The sequence below is a fragment of the Miniopterus natalensis genome, chromosome 1 (assembly GCF_054644295.1).
Source record: "Miniopterus natalensis isolate mMinNat1 chromosome 1, mMinNat1.hap1, whole genome shotgun sequence".
NCBI lineage: Eukaryota > Metazoa > Chordata > Mammalia > Chiroptera > Miniopteridae > Miniopterus > Miniopterus natalensis.
The window spans coordinates 2,050,268-2,069,575 of NC_142081.1; the positions used below are offsets into that span (position 1 = coordinate 2,050,268).

General features: G+C 51.1%; 1 protein-coding gene across 1 annotated transcript in view; it reads left to right on the forward strand.

Moving 5' to 3' along the window:
- The window catches only part of PPP1R13B (protein phosphatase 1 regulatory subunit 13B), a 59,022-nt gene extending 40,040 nt beyond the window's left edge, over window positions 1-18,982 (forward strand). The window contains exons 5-18 of the mRNA XM_087818978.1: window positions 2,729-2,830; window positions 4,968-5,142; window positions 5,889-6,085; window positions 8,165-8,305; window positions 9,282-9,462; window positions 10,634-10,738; window positions 12,562-12,731; window positions 13,096-13,597; window positions 14,773-15,545; window positions 15,982-16,119; window positions 16,193-16,326; window positions 17,079-17,245; window positions 18,113-18,312; window positions 18,941-18,982. Coding sequence (XP_087675104.1) covers window positions 2,729-2,830; window positions 4,968-5,142; window positions 5,889-6,085; window positions 8,165-8,305; window positions 9,282-9,462; window positions 10,634-10,738; window positions 12,562-12,731; window positions 13,096-13,597; window positions 14,773-15,545; window positions 15,982-16,119; window positions 16,193-16,326; window positions 17,079-17,245; window positions 18,113-18,312; window positions 18,941-18,982 — 3,027 coding nt within the window. The remainder of the gene's footprint in view (window positions 1-2,728; window positions 2,831-4,967; window positions 5,143-5,888; window positions 6,086-8,164; window positions 8,306-9,281; window positions 9,463-10,633; window positions 10,739-12,561; window positions 12,732-13,095; window positions 13,598-14,772; window positions 15,546-15,981; window positions 16,120-16,192; window positions 16,327-17,078; window positions 17,246-18,112; window positions 18,313-18,940) is intronic.
- Window positions 18,983-19,308: the final 326 nt, after the last annotated feature.

A 19,308-nucleotide genomic window follows, 5' to 3' on the forward strand; every position in this document is an offset into this window, starting at 1 on the left:
TTCTGTGCTCTGGAGTAAGGGGAGTTAGTTAGACCTAGAGTTGAGTGGACTGTGTTCATCCTGGAAAATGGGTGCTATCAGAGTGAGGCTGGAGAGCATCAGTCCTCTCCCTGGGACCTAGGGTTCTAGAACGCTGGCCTGAGGGGGGACCCTGAGCCCTGCGGGCAGGATGCTGGAGCCCGAGGAGGGCTGGCATGATATTTCCTCTTCTCTGAGTCCGTGTTCGGAAAAGGCTGCCGGCTGTCACCAGGAGAACTTATCTACTAATTTACTGGCCCTGGGAGTAGCTTGTCCTCCGTGGGACCTGGACTCAAACTCACCAGGTCACTCTCCTGTAATGAGGGACTCAGTGTGCCCAAGGGAACAGGATTTTACTTCTTCCTGTTAGATACAGTGAAAAGAAATAGGTGAGCAAACTAGGTCATAGGTTTGTGTGAGTAAGTTGGGTTCATGTTGAGAATTTAAAATTGAAGATATGGGGCCTAGTTTCTGTGATAGGCCTATCACAAAAGCATCGGATTTGCATCAAAGGTTTTTGTTTTCTTAAACTCTGAGAAGGTGCTTCTTTTTGGTAAATTTTTACATTGAACAATTAAAGGAAGGAATATGTACTAAAATGTAAAGTGTTGCATATTTGTTGACTTACTAGTTTATGGTGGCTTGTGTTTTTATAACCCACTTAAAACACAGCCCAGCCGGTGTGGCTCAGTGGTTGAGCGTCGACCCATGAACCAGGAGGTCACAGTTGGATTCCCGGTCAGGGCAGATGCTCTGGTTGCTGGCTTGATCCTCAGTAGGGGGTGTGCAGGAGGCAGCTGACCAATGACTCTCATCATTGATATTTCTCTCTCTCCCTCTCCCTTCCTCTCTCTGAAATCAATAAAAAAACCTTTTTTTAAAAAAAGAACTATAAAAAATGAAACACTTTTTAAAAAACATACACAGTTAAATTACACAGGTGTGTTACTTTGAAATATTTCATTGAACTCTCTGCACTGTGATTTATAGTTTTCTGTATGTCAGATCTACTTCCAATAAAATTTTTATTATGTACATAAGATATAATACCTGCACTACTTATGACAGCCTAGTACATCTTAGTTTTGTAGTTAGAAATATTCAGACAACACAGCACATGCAGGGCTCTGTCTCATTCACAGGTGTGACTATCAACACTGAACAGCTGGATTCTTCTGGCCTCTTTACATAGTTATTCTAAGCCACTGGTGGGGAGAGGAGACAAAAGAGATTGTTTTTTATTTGTTTTTTCTTTAAGTTATGAAATTAATGTAAGTGGAAAGATTTGTTGAATGGACATAGTTTTTAAGGAGTAAAAGTTCTGAAGGTTTCCAAAAATACCTTTCGTTGTGATTGGAACATCTCAGTAGGTAGAAATTAGCAACTGTTTATTAGTGTTAAAGCAGAAATTTCAGGAATTTTTGATGACTTTGGCAGGCATTTTTTGGTAGAATAAACAAATTTATTTTCAAATAGAAGTTTACTAGATATTGTAAACTTGGCTCTTTATAGTATCTAGTTTTGAAAAGGGACTTGATCCATTTTGCTTGCTCAGGATCTTAGACAAGCAGAACGGGGGTTCCAGCTATGACTGAACAAATCCTGATGCCACTGTCCAAGAGTCAGGAACGTGCTTGAACACTAAGGCTGGGGGAGACTGGAGCCAGAGGACAGGGCTGGGAGCTCTGTTAGGAATACAATGGGGTGCATCTGTGCTCACAGGTGGGCTCAGAAGTAGAAAGTGGAAAGCTGAGGCAGGGTGGTGTGCCTGCGTGGTTAGCAGTGCAGAGGGGTTGGGGAACGCAGGCCTGGCCAGAATCAGAGCCCACTCCTTTGTTCAGCTCCGGGCCCTCCACGCGTCCCTTCCTGTCTGGCACAGCAGTGCATGCACGGGAGTGTGCTATACCTCGCCATCCAGAACAAGGACTGCATCCTGCTCTGACGTGGGAGTCATCTGACCTTGGCTGGTTATCTGAACTTCTGTGCCTGTTTTTTCATCCGTAGAGTGGGGATATAGTAGTACCTACCTGATAGTGTCATGTGAGGCTTAAACGAGTTCATAAATGGCAAATGCACAGTTCAGTTGAAAGCACAAGGTAAGCCCTGTAAAAATGCTTGATTTTATTATTTTCATTAACAGAGAATGGGAACATGCTTTCAGATCCCATTAGTGACCACTTCTCTCCGTGCTACCTTCTTTTTTTCTTAATATCTTTATTGATTTCAGAGAGAGGAAGGGAGAGGGAGAGAGAGAAACATCAATGATGAGAGAGAGTCATTGATCAGCTGCCTCCTGCACGCCCCCGACTGGGGATCAAGCCCGAAACCAGGGCATGTGCCCTGACCGGGAATCGAACTGCGATCTCGTGGATCCTAGGTCAATGCCCAACCTCTGAGCCACGCTGGGCTGGGCAGTATTACCTTCTTGTATTCATTTCCCATTATTAATTTTGTCACTAACTTGTCAGTCCTTGGTGGAGGCCATATATATGTGTTTTAAATGAGGTATTTGTATTTTATAATCCTTTATATATATTTAGTTTTTAGAGACCATTCTATATTTAATAAAAGCACTCAACAATTAAGAAGGTTCTTATGAGAAAACAGACTAATTTGTACTCTCCTGACTTCCCTGATGTGTTTCCAGCACCAGGGAAATCGGTCATGCAGACAAATGCCTCCCAGCTTCAGCATGTTCTCTTCTCTCCAGGTAGGGCATCCCCGTGTGGAGCTGACCCTCTCAGAGCTCCAAGACATGGCAGCCAGGCAGCAACAGCAAATTGAAAACCAGCAGCAGATGTTGGTCGCCAAGGTAGGTTTATAAAAGCAGAGGTGAGGAAACACTCAATAAGCCTGTTCTCCAGGTGTTCCTTCAGGTTGGGTTAGCACACTCCTGGGTAACTCTTGTCAACAGGACCAGGCCACAGAGTCTTAAGCACCTCGTCCCTCCCATCGTCTCCTCCTTGGTGATGAGCACATGCTGTGGCTTCCAGAAGTGGGAAGGTGCCAGGGCAGGAGCGCCTGGCCCTTGACCTGCACACGCACACACAGCAGGAAGCGGTCACCTACCCCATTGTAGATAAAATTTGGGAAGAAAGGGTGTTTTTCCTTGTCACGTCTTTTCCTCCGCGCCCGCTCTCTGCTGGTGCAGTCGGCATTAGTGTTCTAGCGGAAGGAACCCCGTGGTCCTTGACGAAGGTGCTGGTCACGGGCCCCCAAGACAGAGACACGTCCCTAACTGACACCACTCCATGCGGAACGTGCTTGGTTCATAGTGAGCCCCCACTACAGATACAAGTTCTACATGTGTTGTTGAGACTGTAACAGTAGGATTTTAAAAATTTTTAAATGATGGTTTAGTCATGGACTAAAAATAAAAAATAGACTTATCATCTGTGCCATCTGGAAACAGCTCATATAATGATGATCTTTAATGTCCTGAGCTGCTGTAAGAGAGCCTGCAGCCATTGCTGCCCCGGCTCTTACTGCTCTCTCTGTCCAGGAAGTTTCTTTCATTTATTTATTTTATTTTTCAATTACTGTTGACGAACAATATTATATTAATTTCAGGTGTACAAGCATAGTAGTTAGATGTTTATATAACCTATGAATTGATCCCCAAAAAGTCTAGTACCCACCTGGGTTATTACAATATTATTGACTCTATTCCCTGTGCTGTATTTGACATCCCTGTGTCTTTTCTGTAACTATCAGCTTGTACATCTTAATCCCTTCACCTCTTTCACCCAGCCCTCCAACCCCTCTCATCTGGCAACATCAGTCTGTTCTCAGTGTCTGTTAGTCTGTTTTCTGTTTGTTTATTGTTTCTTAGGTTCCACATATAAGTGAAACCCGTAGGTTTTCTTAATACCTGAATGTCCAGTCCAACTTTTTTCATGTATCAAATGACCATGTAACTTGTTGTACTGTCCACTTTCATGTAAATAATAGGTTAAGCTGGACTTGTTCTTAAAAATTGTCGCACAGAGTTTATTGGATTTACAAGAATAAAAAAACAATTAGAAGTTAAATAAATCTGAAAGCATTTCATCCCATTTAATAAGATTTTTAAGATGAAATGTACATAGTATTATGTAATTGTAATATTTTCTAATTCTGCTTTTTATTTCCTTTCCAAACATTGATCTAAAAGTATGACTGTTAGGAAAGTTCTCAGCTATTTCAGGAGTATGAACCACAAGTGCACGCTGATCTCATTCACCTTCCTTTGGAGGGCAGAGTATAATGCCTGCATCACACAGGCAGTCTTTATGCAAACATATGGGACCATGAAGATGAACGCTGACTAGAATCTTTAAGGTGTGTGTTCATGTTAATAGCAGAAGAAACTGAAGAGTAGTGCATATATTTTTACTTTAGGATTGTCCTGTTTTTGTTTTGACTATAAAATGTTTCATTTAGTTTTGAAGACACTAATCCTAAAGCCAACAGACACTCCCTGGACTGTTGGATGTCACTTAGCAAACTAGAGGTTTATCTCCTTACTGATCACCTTATCCCTTTCCAGTAGGAAGTCCCCTGCCGGTCAGTGCTCACTTCCTTTAGATTAAATAAGGGGCCCATGGAGGCTGTGTTGCAGCAGCAGGAAGCTGGCTGGGCTTCACAGACAGGATGAGATGAGATGGTGTAGTTAGTGCCTGTGAAGTCCAGGCTTGCCCACTCCTGCAGGAGGTTTTCTGCAGGAGCATTGGCATTGCTGAATTATCTGGATCAGTGTACAGAGAAAAGTCCACTTGTGAAAATCTCAGACTCTTCCCACTTCCTCCTGTGCGGTCATGTCAGTGTGTGTGGTCTGATATGTGCTCTATTCCTTGCTCATTTCTTTCATATTAAGATAGGTGATACTGGGGAATCCACCCCAGTTTTTTGTGTATAAAAGAAATGGTGCACTGCCGTTTTCAACGTTAGCTATTTCCCTCTTTTGTCAGGAGCAGCGTTTACATTTCCTAAAGCAGCAGGAGCGCCATCAGCAGCAGTCTATTTCTGAAAACGAGAAGCTTCAGAAATTGAAAGAACGGGTTGAAGCCCAGGAAAACAAGCTGAAGAAAATCCGTGCCATGCGAGGACAAGTGGACTACAGCAAGATCATGAACGGCAATCTGTGTACGTGACCATGGCCCACTCGCTCCCTTGCTCACCAGGCACAGGGGAAGTGGAATGGAGTCCAGCTTCCACACACTTTTAGTCACATATCATGTCAGATCTGGTGTGGAATGTGCACTGAGGCTTCGCTCTGTCCCCTGGGTGGGAAAGGGTGGGCCGGCTGGGGTAAGTGATTTTAGGTCTCTCAGCCACATCAGTGCAGTAGGAAGGTCCTCCTGCGACATTTGTGATGGCCACTTGCCCTCTGCACTGGGACCCAACTCGTCATGAGGGTCTATTGTAATTAAACAGCTTAAATTGTATCTGTGTATTAAGATAAACTGTACAACTGCTCACTTTGTTGTTGTTGTTGTTAATCCCAACCAGAGGATATTTTTTCCATTGATTTTTAGAGTGGAAGGGGGGAGGGGGAGAGAGAGAAACACATTGATTGGTTGCCTTGCATGCCCCCTGACCGGGGCCAAGCTTGCTTTTGGACTGATTGCCCTGATTAAAGAATATCCACTAATGAGTGAAATATAATTGTTTGCCACATGAGCAGTCACACCCTGTGTCCCAAGGACTGTTGAAATGTGTCTTGGATTATGCATGTCACAGTCTTCTCTCCAGGGTCTGGCCATAGATGATGCTGGAGTTGAGTTAAATGTCTAGACGTGAAGAAGACATCGCCAAACACAAACAGCGAAACACCACAAAAGAAAGAATGTCAGCTGAGTGATGTTTTCTTTCTTGGTGGGAACTTGCAGCTGCTGAGATAGAGAGATTCAGCGCCATGTTCCAGGAAAAGAAGCAGGAGGTGCAGACGGCCATCCTGAGAGTCGATCAGCTCAGCCAGCAGCTGGAGGATCTGAAGAAGGGAAAGCTGAATGGGCTCCAGCCTTACAACGGCAAGCTCACAGGCCCGGCGGCCGTGGAGTTGAAAAGGCTGTACCAGGAGCTGCAGGTAACGCAAGTCTGGGAGTGGGTGTAGTGAAACAGCCCAATCCCCATGTGGATTGGAAACCTTGGGTGTTGGGGACAAGCTAACGGATTCTAACGTAATAGCAACACAGATGTAGTCAGTGCAAAGGAATCTTTAAAACAGCTTTGAGATGTAATTCATATCACATACAGTTTACCTATATGAAGTACAATTTAGTGGTTTTTAGCAACTTCACAGAGTTCTGCACCTGCCACCACAGTCAGTTATAGGACATCTTCACCCCCAACAGAAACCGCACACCTTTTAGCCATCCCCTCAGAAGCCCTGTCCCCCAGCCCTGAGCAGTCACAGATCTTCTCTCTGCCTCTGTAGCTTTGCCTGTTTTGGGTACTTCACATGTACAGGTTCATGCAGTGTGTCTTTCTTTGTGACTGGTGTCTGCCACGTAGCATTTTCAGTACAAAGGTTCAGTGCAGAATTTAACTGGCAATGTAATGAACTAGTAAAGAGTTAAGCTTTAGGTGATCTTTAAGGTGTCTGTGTAAACTCCTCTGTTGTTCAATCCTTGTCTCAGCTTGACCTGCTGAAACAAAATACTATAGACTTTGGCACTCAACTACAGACACTTGTGTCTCACAGTCCTGGAGGCCAGAAGTCCAAGATCAGGTGCTGGCAGGTTCGGTTTGTGGAGGGGTCTGCTTCCTGGCTTGTAGATAGCTACCTTCTCTGTGTCCTCCCAGCTCCCATCTCTCTCCCTCTTCTTATAAGGACACTTACAGAAGAGCCCCATCACGGGGTTCCATCCTCACGACCTCATCTGAGTCACATTACCTCCCAAAGGCCTCACCTCCAAGTACCACTGAGGGTGAGGCTTCAACATGCAAATTTTAGGACACAGACATTCAGGCCATTGGAGTCCTCTAGACTTCCATTTCTCTGGCGTCAGCAGGTCCTGTTTGAAGCCAGAAGCAAGTTTTGCAATTTTGTTAGCACTTCAAGCCAGAAGCAAGTTTTGCAATTTTGTTAGCACTTGGTAGAAAAATATCATTTTATGAAATGAGAACATTTAATTACAGAGAGTAAAATCACTTTTTGTTGCTGTTAAGTTCCCTAACATAAAATATAAAAATTTATGACTTTCAACATTTTAAGCAGTTGTTAAAAGTGGAGGGTTTTAAGGATTTTTTTGGTGAGATGTGATGAATGGACTATATTTATATTTGTTTATTTCCAACTTGTTTACTGCAAGTCTAGGTTAAGAAGCATGTTCCCTGTCTAGTACACACATGCTGTGTGTGTATGTGTGTGTGTGTTGGTGCCCATGTGCATGTGGAGTTGAGCATGACAGGACTTGTATTTTGTGAGCACCGCCCTGTTTTCCAGTCTCTCATTTTTCTACAGTGCTGTCTGCAACTCACTAAAATGATAGAACATCGTTGGGTGGTGTAGGCCACCCTTTGTGAATTTCCCGCTGCCTCTGCAGTGAGGCGCCTCATGCAGTGGACTGTGGGGTGGAGCAGACAGACGCCTCTCCTTAGGTCCCTAGAGGACACGTCCAGGGCACTTGTCACTAAAGTGCCATTCCCAAGGACGGCAGTCATGGTCCCCCCGGTCATCACTGGTCCCATCATTCTGTGCACTTAGAGGAGGGCATGTGTTGCAGAGGTTTGCTCTGTTTTGGCTCCATAAGAAGCCCTTCTGCTTTATCTGTGCTGTGCCTGTGAATGTTTAGTGCACAGGCAACAATGCGCATATGGTGATACACGTAGGAACTCAGTTACTTTATTTATTTTTATTTTTTTAATCCTCACCTGAGGATGTTTTTTCATTGCTTTTCAGAGAGGGGGGGGTGGAGAAACATCAATGTGAGAGAGACATCAATTGGTTGCCTCCCACACATGTCCTTTGCCCTGAGCCTGCAATCAAGGTATGTACCCTTGGCTGGAATTGAACCCAGGACCCTTCATTCCATGGGCCAACTCTCTAACCACTGAGCGGAACTGGCCAGGGAACTTTTTCTTTGTTTTTAATCTCCCAGGCAATGACAGTTTCACCGTTTAATTAATGCAAATCATAAAAGTTGTGTTTTCTATTTTGCAGATTCGTAACCAGCTTAACCAAGAACAGAATTCAAAACTCCAGCAGCAGAAGGAACTTTTAAATAAGCGCAACATGGAGGTGGCTATGATGGACAAGCGTATTGGCGAGCTGCGTGAGCGTCTGTATGGGAAGAAAATCCAGGCACGTGGGAAAGAACGTGTTTCTGTGAGATAAGCTACTACAGATGGTTCAACCCAAAATTACACATCTTCACCATAATGGCACTTCCCTATCTACCCAGGTGGTAAAACATAAATTGGCCATAAACCATAAAATAGGCAGTAGAAGGAAGTTCTCTTTCCCAAAGAGGCATCTGTTTTCTGGTGCATGGAGTCAGAACCCCACCCTGTGGGAGCCCTGGGCTGCCCTCGCCTTCTGTCTGCTCTGTAGGCTGTCCCTTCTCCACTGTGGGAGGAGAATGTCCCCCAAGTGAGAGGGTTACATAAGTGGAGGTGTCCTGGGAAGCAGTCCTGTTGTGTATGTAGCTCCCAGATCATAGATGTTATCAGAGAGGATCACTCATAGGGACTGTGGGTCGAGGCCCTCCTTTTTTTAAAAAGATACCTTTATTGATTTCAGAGAGAGGAAAGGAGAGGGGGAGAGAGAGAGAGAAACATCAATGATGAGAGCCCAGCCGGGCGTGGCTCAGCGGTTGAGCGTCGACCTAGGATCCAGGCAATCGGGGTTCGATTCCCAGTCAGGGCACATGCCCGGGTTGTGGGCTCGATCAACGACTCTCTCATCATTGATGTTTCTATCTCTCTCCCTCTCCTTTCCTCTCTCTGAAATCAATAAAGATATTTTTTTTTAAAAAAAACAAAAAAAGAAACATCAATGATGAGAGAGTCATTGATTGGCTACCTTCTGCGGGCCCCCAACTGGGGATCGAGCCCGCAACCTAGGCATGTGCCCTGACTGGGAATCGAACCCTGAGCGCCTGGATCCTAGGTCGACGCTCACCGCTGAGCCACGTCCAGCTGGGCTCGAGGCCCTCCTTGAAGTCTCGCCCCTCCTATACACTCATGTTCCAGGTTGATGGAGCCACCTCGGTTCAAATTAGTGAGTGAGCAGCTCAAACCTAGGAGAATGTTAATTCTCATTTCTTCCCGTTTTGCAGCTGAGCCGTGTGAATGGCGCGTCATCGCCACAGTCACCACTGAGCACACCTGGCAGGGTTGCTGCTGTGGGACCTTACATCCAGGTCCCCAGTGCTGGCAGCTACCCAGCCCCGGGGGACCCCATAAAGCCCCAGTCTCTCACTGTGGCTTCAGGGGCTGCCCATGGAAGGTCCAAACCTGGTAAGTGGCCGGGCCCTCTTCCTGGGGGAGAGAGCGGGAAGGAGAGCCGTGGGAGCAGCGTCCTCGGAGAGGACCGCTGTGTGCACCCTCAGTCTCCCCTGAGGCACCCTGTCATCTGGGGCACCTTTGGGAGCTGTGTTCTATCATAGTGACCATCCCATAAACAAAGCACTCTGACTGGTCTCTCCTTTCCCCACTCAGCGTGGCCTTAATCAGTCAAAAAGTCCACAGACCACCACTTTGGCCCTTGGCCACTGAAGCATGTGGTGTGACCAGCCTGGGCCCCAGCACCATGCTGTGCACAGCTGTCCTGATGGAGGGCCTGGGTGCCCCTGCTTCCTGGCCAAGGGCGGTTGCCTCTCCATGGAGACTCTGGCCTCCTTCCTCGGAGGAAAGCAGCTGGCCTTAAACCAATGCACGAGAGCCAGTGCTCCTTGGCAGGAGGACTGTCCTTGTGACTGGGGTGGACGCAGTGCCTGAAAACCCTCCCCACAGAGTGCAGGTCTGAACACTGCAGCATCCCTTCACTCACAGTCCTGCAGACTGGCCTGTGTCAGGCCTGTGTGTAGGACGTTTTTAGGATTGTCAGTAGGCTTGTGTAGTCTTTTGTTTGCTGGCTTCATGTCTTCTTGCCGGCACCTGCTCTGAAACAGCCACCTCTGCTGCTCCTGCTGTGGGGCTCGGGCTTGGTCTGACCCCGAGGGAGGAGGTGTCCCAGCCTCAGCTCTCTGCCGAGTGTCTGCAGCGTACAGGCTGTCTGGTCTGCATGAGCCTCTAAGTGCAGCCTTCCTGGATAAGATGTTATTTATAGTTTGAACCATTCTGCAATGGGAGCAGTTACTCGCCTGTTTGCATTAGCAGCTAAGTTAGCTCAGCGCTCCTCTCCTGTGCCACCCTCTTTGTTAACCCTTCCCAGCTGGGCACATCCCCCACACCCTCTTCTCTGTAGGAGTGTGCTAGGCCCCTCTCAGGGGTGCAAAGAGAAGACAACCTCACAGGACCCCAAGACTGTGTCCTTGGTCCCTCCACTGTGCTGCAAGGTGATAGCACAGGACACCTGGGCCACCCCACACGTGGCAGAATCTTGGCCCAGCTGTGGACATGGGGAAAGAAATCTCCTCAGTGGGGACACTAACCCATGCTGTGGCTGTTCTGGTCCTGGCTCCCACAGATGGCCACAGTAGGCCCAGAGTGACCTGCTCATGGACAGTGTCTGACCTCGACATTGGGCCTGACTGGGGCTCCGCACGACACACTGCAGACCAACTGACAAACCGTACATTGGCAGCAGGCCTGGCAGGGGCTCTGTCCTTCTTAATACGGCTCAGCCGACAACCGCTCTCTTTCCAATCTGAGAAAGGTCTGCTCATTGCATCTAGACTTAGAGATGCCACGTAAACATAGTCTGTCCCTTCCTTCAGCGACAGGCATGAGGTTTGGGCTGGCCTCGCACCAGGTCATACTCAGTAAGGGTTTGAGTGAAGCTGGCACAGCAAGGTTTTCTTTTTACCAAATTAAGATGATTTCCTAAGTTCATTGTGAGGCTTTTCATTTTATCTTCAGTACAAGAATTTCCCGTCATACTTGAAGATAACTGTCCCTTTATAATAAATCATCTTCCTTCTATACCTTCTGCCTCATACTGAAGAAAGTAAGTTCCTAGTCCCTTCTTAGTTCTTCTGTGGCCGGTTTCCATAAAATCTCTGGTTGTAATGGGATTTCAGGAGCTGCTGGATGGCCACATTCCCCATGACCTCAAGAGAGGACAGGCGAAGTCCATGCCCGTGGCCAGAGAGTGCAGGGGACTCTTTCCCATCAACCGAGCTTTCACCTCAGAGCCTCCCTGTGAAGCTGTTGTTCTGGCCCTTGCCTCAGGTATAGGGTGAAGAAAGAAAAGCACTCTGGCCTAGAGTAGGCTGACGGCCACACGAAGCATGGTGACTTGGGGCCTAGACTGCCTCAGCAGGGCCCTTGCAGAGTGTCTACAGCCTTGTGGAGCCCTGCCGCCTGGAGCCAGGGTGATTTCCAGCAGGGCAGTAACATAGCAGTGGTGGGGGGGTGCAGGGGTGGCAGTGCTGCTGCAGGAGGGGTGTGGCACTGGTCGGCTGCAGCCGACGGCCCAGCCAGGCGCGCAGAGGCTCAGCTCCTCCAGCACATGGTGTGGCCTCAGGTCTGCCCAGGTCTGCCCAGAGCACTGTGAGAGCCAGTGGTCCTGCCTGAGAGTCACAGGCTTTGGCTTCCATGCTGTCATGGCGAGGAAGAGAGTTCCCTACTGCTCCTCAGTCGTGCCCACCTGCTGCGCTGGCCGGAGGGACAAGGGAGGAGGGTGTACTCTTGTCAGGGCCTAGACAGTCCCTGTGGCTCTCTTACCCCCCCCCCCCCCCCATATAGCCGAGGGCTGGGGCATTCCCACTTCATCCAATGCAACCCCTGTGCAGAGAGAGATGCACTGGAGTCAGAGCTGGAACCTGGCCCACCCGATATGAGTGAGCTGGGGACCCTTTTTAGTTTGGAAAATGCTCTGTAAAACGTAGCTTCTCTGTGCCTTTCTGAAAACTCGGGCTTGGCTGCTTTCTGATCACTGCCGTGGAATGTAGCCTGCCTCTCCAATCAGCGGGGCAGCATGGCCGCCTGCGGTCACGCGTTATCTTAGATCATAGAAATTCCTAACAGATGAAAGTTGAATTTTTCTTTTAACACTGGAAGCAGTACAGATCAAACCTGTTACGCAGTCAAAAGAAAAATTTCTATTGCTGTATATAAATGTATTTCACGTAGTGTTTGAACAGGAAGTACCAGTGCTTGTTTTGTTTATTAGTGTTGATGTAATGGGTTTGGCCTGTATTTAAATGAGGGCTAAGGACGTCCCTGGCTGGCTGGGTCTTCGCTGGAGTTTGCTGAGAGCCACACCGGCGCTGGTGAGGCCTGGCCAGCAGAGGCCGCCCTCGGTCCTGCCGTGTGCAAGCTGGTGTGCGGGAGGGGTGGTCAGCGGCTCAAGCAGAATGTGAGGTCACCAAAAGTGATTTCTGATGGGGTTACTCTTATGCTAGCTCATCTAATTTAAAGAAAAATTTACTTAAACTCTATGTTCTTTTCAAGCTAATGATGGAAACTGGCCAACACTGAAACAGAATGTGAGCTCTTCAGTGAAAACAACGCCAATTGCCAGTGTGGACTGGAAGGATTCGGGCATGGAGGGGCCCCTTAAGCAGGGGACAGTCTCCAGCCAGCCGGTGCCCCTGTCAGCGCTGGGAGCCATGGAGAAGCTGGTAGGCTGTGTGTTGCCATCCCTGGGACTCAGACAAGCTCCTAACCTGTCACTGTTCCACCCCCGTCTTCAAGGGTAGCAGGTGTCATGAGGCAAATTACTCTCATTAGTGTCCAAATTATACCCAGTCTGAAGGAGTTCATGGCCCTAGGCACCCGCACAATGTGCCAATGTCAAGGTCTTCAGTCAAGGTGATTCTATCCCAGTTGATAGCCCCACTGTGCTTGATCCCCAGGGAGCCCTGTGCCTGCCCACAGCCGATTTGAAGGATTATAAGTCCTACTTTGTATTCTCATGAAGCTGTGAATGGGAATCTGCTTAACTTTTCAGAGGATGTCTTTGCTTTTCTTAACATCCAAATTTAGGGCATCGAGATGGGTAAAATGCCACCCCCCGTCCCTGGTGTCGGCAAGCCGCTGCCTCCAAGCTACGGGACATACCCAAGTCCTGCACCTGTGGGTCCAGGCTCGACAAACTCCCTGGAAAGGAGGAAGGAGGGCAGCTTGCCCAGGCCCAGCACAGGCCTGTCCAGTCGGCAGAAGCCTGGCCCACTGCCCTCCGTGGGCGGTACCCATCCTCCGGGCTCCTCCCAGCAGATCCAGCAGAGGATCTCCGTGCCACCGAGTCCCACGTACCCACCTGCGGGGCCACCTGCGTTTCCAGCTGGAGATGCCAAACCCGAGCTCCCACTGACTGTGGCCATCAGGCCCTTCCTGGCTGATAAAGGGTCGCGGCCACAGTCCCCCAGGAAAGGGCCCCAGACCGTGAATTCAAGCTCCATCTACTCCATGTACCTCCAGCAGGCCACGCCACCCAAGAACCACCAGCCAGCCACACATGGCGCCCTGAATAAGTCGGTTAAAGCAGGTACAGTGGGCTCGTGCTCTCCTCTTGGGGCCAGGAAGTTACATTTTTGCTTAAGGAAATGCCAGCCTGCACTCTTACGTTGGGCCGCTTGCTCTTTAGGGTTTACTTGGTCATCTCACACGGCCTTGCGTGTCACATGAGATGGGGGTGAAATGCAGGTGGGTGATCACAGCTGACTTCCCATCTGAGCTCCCACCTCCCTGCCTCACTCAGGACTCCAGCTCTGGGAAGGGTGAGGTTTTGGAGTGTCCTCTCTTTCTCTGGCTTTGTGGTAACTTGTGCAGTAACTCACCATGGACCTGGCCTGTGGGGCTCTGCCTGGATCTGGTCCCCACCTCTTGCTGTTGCAGAGCTGGACCCCTGGGACAGCAGTGCAAGGGGGTGTCTGCTGCTTTGGGCGCCTTCACCAGAGCCCGCTTGGGAGAAAAGCCGTGGGCTTAAGTTCCAGACGTGTAGTTGAGGGATTCCTGGGCCACCCCATGCCCAGAGACCTGCGAGGCAGAGGGAGTGCACTGACCTGTGACCTGGGAGAGGCTGACCCTTCTCTAGAGCTCCTGGGCCAGCAGGCGGACCTTCCCGTCTCAGGCAGCTGTGCTTCCTTCCCCTCTGCTCAGTACGAGGGTCAGATGTGTGCTCAGAGGGGACCTCTTTTTCCTTCACCAAAAAACAGGGATGGCTTGTTTGGGGCGGGGAAGTCGGTCCGCAGCTGTTTTAAATGTTCATTTATAGAAGCCCTAGTTATGGAATCCCAGAGGTAAACACTGAGAAGTTGGATACGCTGTCTTCCGTAGGGGTCTGTGAGGGTCCTTGAGCAGAGGCCCATTTGGGTTTAACTCCAGGCCCCTGCCCTGCAGTGGAGCCCTGCTGGTTGGATTGTCCTGTTCACCGAGGGCCACGGTTTGATTCCCAGTCGGCACATCCCCAGGTTCCAGGTTCAAGCCTCGGTTGGGGCGTGTGCGGGAGGCAGCCGATCGATGTTTCTCTCCCATGTCGATGTGTTTCTCTCCCTCCCCTTTCTCTCTCTAAAAATAAATTTAAAAAGCATGTCCCTGGGTGAGGATTAAAAAGTAATAACATTTTTAAAAATTAGGGTTCACCAGCCGCCTGTCTCTGTACCAGGGCTGCAATCAGCCGTAGCCTGCAGGGTGCTGACGGGCCTGTCCTCTCTCCTCCAGTGTATGGGAAACCAGTTTTACCGTCCGGCTCCACGTCCCCGTCACCACTGCCATTTCTTCATGGGCCGCTGGCCACAAGCGCCTCGCAGCCCCAGCCACCGGCCGAAAGTGCTGAGAAGGAGCCTGAGCCTGACAGCCCGGCCCCGCCCGGGGAGGGCACCACGGGCACCATGGAGAGCCTGCCCCGGCCGCTCAGCCCCACCAAGCTCACGCCCATCGTGCACTCACCACTGCGCTACCAGAGCGATGCTGACCTGGAGGCCCTGCGCCGGAAGCTGGCCAACGCGCCCCGGCCCCTGAAGAAGCGCAGCTCCATCACAGAGCCTGAGGGCCCCGGAGGGCCCAACATCCAGAAGCTGCTCTACCAGCGCTTCAACACCCTGGCTGGCGGCATGGAGGGCACCCCTTTCTACCAGCCCATCCCTTCACAGGACCTCGCAGGCACCCTGGCCGACATGGACAATGGGAACACCAACACCAATGGGAACCTGGGGGAGGCCAGCCCAGCCCAGCCCACAGTCCCGCTCCCCGCTGAGCCCACCCCTGCCTCGGATGCCAACGACAACGAGCTCCCTTCCCCTGAGCCAGAGGGGCTCATCTGTCCCCAAACCATCCACCAAACATCGGAGCCTGCCGAGGACAACAACAACAATGTGGCCACAGCCCCGTCCACGCAGCAGGCCCCCAGTCCTGGGGCCGAGGCCCCCTCTCCAGGGGAAGAGCAAGTGTCCCCATCACTTCCGCCCGTTGTGCCGCCACTGGCAGCCTCTACGGTGGGTGTGGTCCTTGGTCAGGGCCACCCTGTGCCTGTAAGGACCCAGCCATGGGTTGGGCATGGTAGGGCTTGGCAGACTGGTCCCTGCCCTTAGTGAGTCAGGCCCAGGGGACAGTGGCTCAGCACAGGTGGGCTCTGAAGGACAGTACAGGGCTACAAGTACTGGAGGACCCAGCAAAGAGGGGAAGCTCCCACTGGAACTTGGAGGGAGGCAGCGAGGGAGGGGGAGAACCTTCTAGACAGAGGCTTCTGGCGGGAGGTCAGTGTTGATGGAGCAGAGCTGGTTGGAAGGAGCTGCCCACTCCAGGGGTGGAAGCAGTTAAGAAACCTAATGTCACCCACCTGGCTCGTGGGTGGGTCATCTTTAAATCTGCTTTCTCTATTTTAATAAATAAATAAATAATAAATAAAATTAATCTGCTTCCTCCTCACAGAGCAAACGGACCAACCTGAAGAAGCCTAACTCTGAGCGCTCGGGCCGTGGGCTGCGTGTCCGCTTCAACCCCCTGGCACTGCTCCTGGACGCGTCCCTGGAGGGAGAGTTTGACCTGGTGCAGAGGATCATCTACGAGGTGAGCTGAGCGGAGCCGCCTCCCTGCACACCCCAGTAAGTGCAGAGCGGAGCTCATACACCCTCTGTCCCAGGTGGAAGACCCCAGCAAGCCCAATGATGAAGGGATCACCCCACTCCACAACGCCGTCTGTGCCGGCCACCACCACATTGTGAGGTTCCTGCTGGACTTTGGTGTCAATGTGAATGCTGCTGACAGCGATGGCTGGTGAGCCACTGCCCATGGTGCAGAAGGGAAGCCGGGAGTCAGCACACAGGGAGTGGGGAGGCGGTATAGGAGTGAAGGGGACCACAGTGCCTTCCGTCCTGTGCTGCTCGGCATACCCCCAGCCCTCTTCTCTAGAGGACATTGTTAAAGGCACAGCTGTGGTTTGCTCTTTTTTTTTTTTAAATGTTTTTACTGATTTTTTTAGAGAGGAAGAGGGTGGAGAGAGAGAAACATAGATGAGAGAGAAACAGTGATTGGCTGCCCCCTGCACACCCCCTGCTGGGAATGGAGCCCGAAACCAGGGCATGTGCCCTGACTGGGAATCAAACCAGCGACCTCTCAGAAGATGCCCAGCCCACTGTGCCACATGGGCCAGGGCTGCAGTTCGCTTTTGTACACCTGATTATTAACATGGTAAGCCTGCCAAGCGTTCTGCAGTTGTGACTCACTGTTGTCCATTTTTAAGTGGCTGGATCCTTGCTGCAGGACCCTGTGCTGCTATGTCAGCCCCGCCTCCCGAAGCTGTTATTGTCAACTTCAGGCAGCTGTCTGCATCTATCTTATAGGCCATTCCTCAGGCCCTGCCCTGCCTTGCCCTGCTTCAGGGGTTTATGCTAAGTCCAGGACAGTTTGTTAGTAGAAATCACACCACTAAAAAGATGATACAGGAGGTGCTGGCACTGAGGCTCAGCATTCCCAGGGCCCTGCGCCTCCAGGAGCCAGGCAGCACCTTCACCTCCCACCCCTTGCAGGACGCCACTGCACTGCGCCGCCTCTTGCAACAGCGTCCACCTCTGCAAACAGCTGGTGGAGAGTGGTGCTGCCATTTTTGCCTCAACCATCAGCGACATTGAAACCGCCGCAGACAAGTGTGAAGAGATGGAGGAGGGCTACATCCAGTGCTCCCAGTTTCTGTACGGTACGTGGGGCCCTGGGGCCTCTCCTGGGCTGCAGTGGGGACACGCCTCGTGCTGCCCCTGGGCTGGGAGATGCCCAAGCCTAAGTTCAGGGCAGCCTGGTAAGTCTAGTAGAGGGAGGCCACACTGTCCCTTAGGCTCACTCCCGAGACGTGTCTGAAAGTCTGTGTAGCAGGAGAATTCTGTGCCAGGTGGCTAAACACACAAGTTCCTTCACTGATGAATGGAGCCTGTCCTGTCTTAAGCTGCTTCGTCCAGGTCAGTCTTTCCAAGAGTTGGAACATCTCTGTATGAGGTTAACCGGTTACAGGCCATCCGTTCCACACCTGAGGAAAACCTGTGGGACCAGCCCCACATTAGACTCTGGTGGCAAAGTGATCACCTGAAACATGCCCCTCCTGCCAGGCCCCAGCTCCCAGTACAGAGGCAGAGGCCAGCCGAGAGGCCCGTGTGGTGCATTAGGAGGAAGAAGGTACCCAGGTCATATCGGGCTTTTCTTGGGGTCCCCACAGGTGACTCTGGGTATGGACTTGTTCCCTCACTGCCAAGGGCAGTCACACTACCTCTTTAGTCACCGACCTCTGGAAGTCTGTTCTAGATGTGAGTTGTAAGTTTCACCCTAAGAAATGCCTTTAGAACAACATACCTTTGTCTCTGGACTCAGAACCTCAGCAGCAGTGCCCCCCTGCTGGGGCACAGGAGGGACAGTTGGCATAAGCAAAGGGCAACAGTTGGGCCAGGCTCCCACCTCTCAGCCCTCGGCATCGCTTGGCCACCCGACAGCAGCGGTGTGTCTGGTTTGGTCCCACGGTGGGGCTCTTGGCAGCCTGCCCTCTGAGGAGACCTGACCATTGGCTGTCCTGTCCCAGGGGTGCAGGAGAAGCTGGGTGTGATGAACAAGGGAGTGGTCTATGCCCTGTGGGGCTACGAGGCCCAGAACAGCGACGAGCTGTCCTTCCACGAAGGAGACGCCATCACCGTCCTGAGGCGCAAGGATGAGAACGAGACGGAGTGGTGGTGGGCGCGCCTCGGGGACCAGGAGGGCTACGTGCCCAAAACGCTGCTGGGGGTGAGTGCTCTGAGCTTTCGTTCCGGGATCGGACTCAGCTGCTACAGCTCCACTCCCGAGCATGTCTGTAAGTCAGCTGTTGGCACACTGGGCAGAGTGTGGGGCCACGTCCTACTGGGGGACCGCAGGCGGGGACTGCCTTTCCCTACACCTCAGCTCTCTCTGCAACGGGCATGTTTGCGGAGCCACCCTATGAGGAGGCCCATGCATCCAGTCCAGGACGCTCAGTGCGTTTTCCTCGTGGGGAACTTCAGCGAGCACCCAGACTCACCCGTCAGAACTCTGTGGAGCCCAGAGATTTTCTTACTGGGGTGGGGGGCACAAGCCTGCAGGTTGCCACCTATGTCATGTGATCACATCAGTCCTGTGGCAGAGCAGCCCCGTGGCAGGGCTGGCGATGCTTCCCTAAACATTCATGCACATCTCTCCTGGCCAGGCATCTGCCCTGGGGTACAGCCAGTGACATGCTGTAGGTGACACCTAGTGCTGTGAGAGGGGTCATGGACCAGGGTGGGGGTTGGTGCAGGTATTCAGGGCATCAGGGCGGGTCTCCTGGGAGGCTGAGGGTGAGCTGGTACCTGGCCCCTCGTGTCCTCTCCTTGTCTAATGTGTTGTCACTGCTTCGCAGCTGTACCCTCGGATCAAGCCCCGACAGCGAACGCTTGCCTGAGCCTCTGCCAGAGCACCCTATGGGGCTGGCCCTTGCCAAGGAGCCACTGAGGTCACCCTGCTGTTGCCTGGGACGCGGAAGTTGGAAGTGTCTTTAATGGTGCTCACTGCAGCAGACAGCGCCCACAATGTGAAATCCCGCAGGTTCCAGGTGAGGCTATGTCTCCACTGTTGCCTCCAAGAGGACTGAATTTTGCCAATTACTGTAAATCCAAATAAACACCCAGCTTTCTAAACCGCCTGTTGCCAATAGAAGCCCTAGACTTAACCCCTGGTTGGTTGCCAATACAGACAAAGGATCTGACTGACTTGGCCCCAAGGCCACCC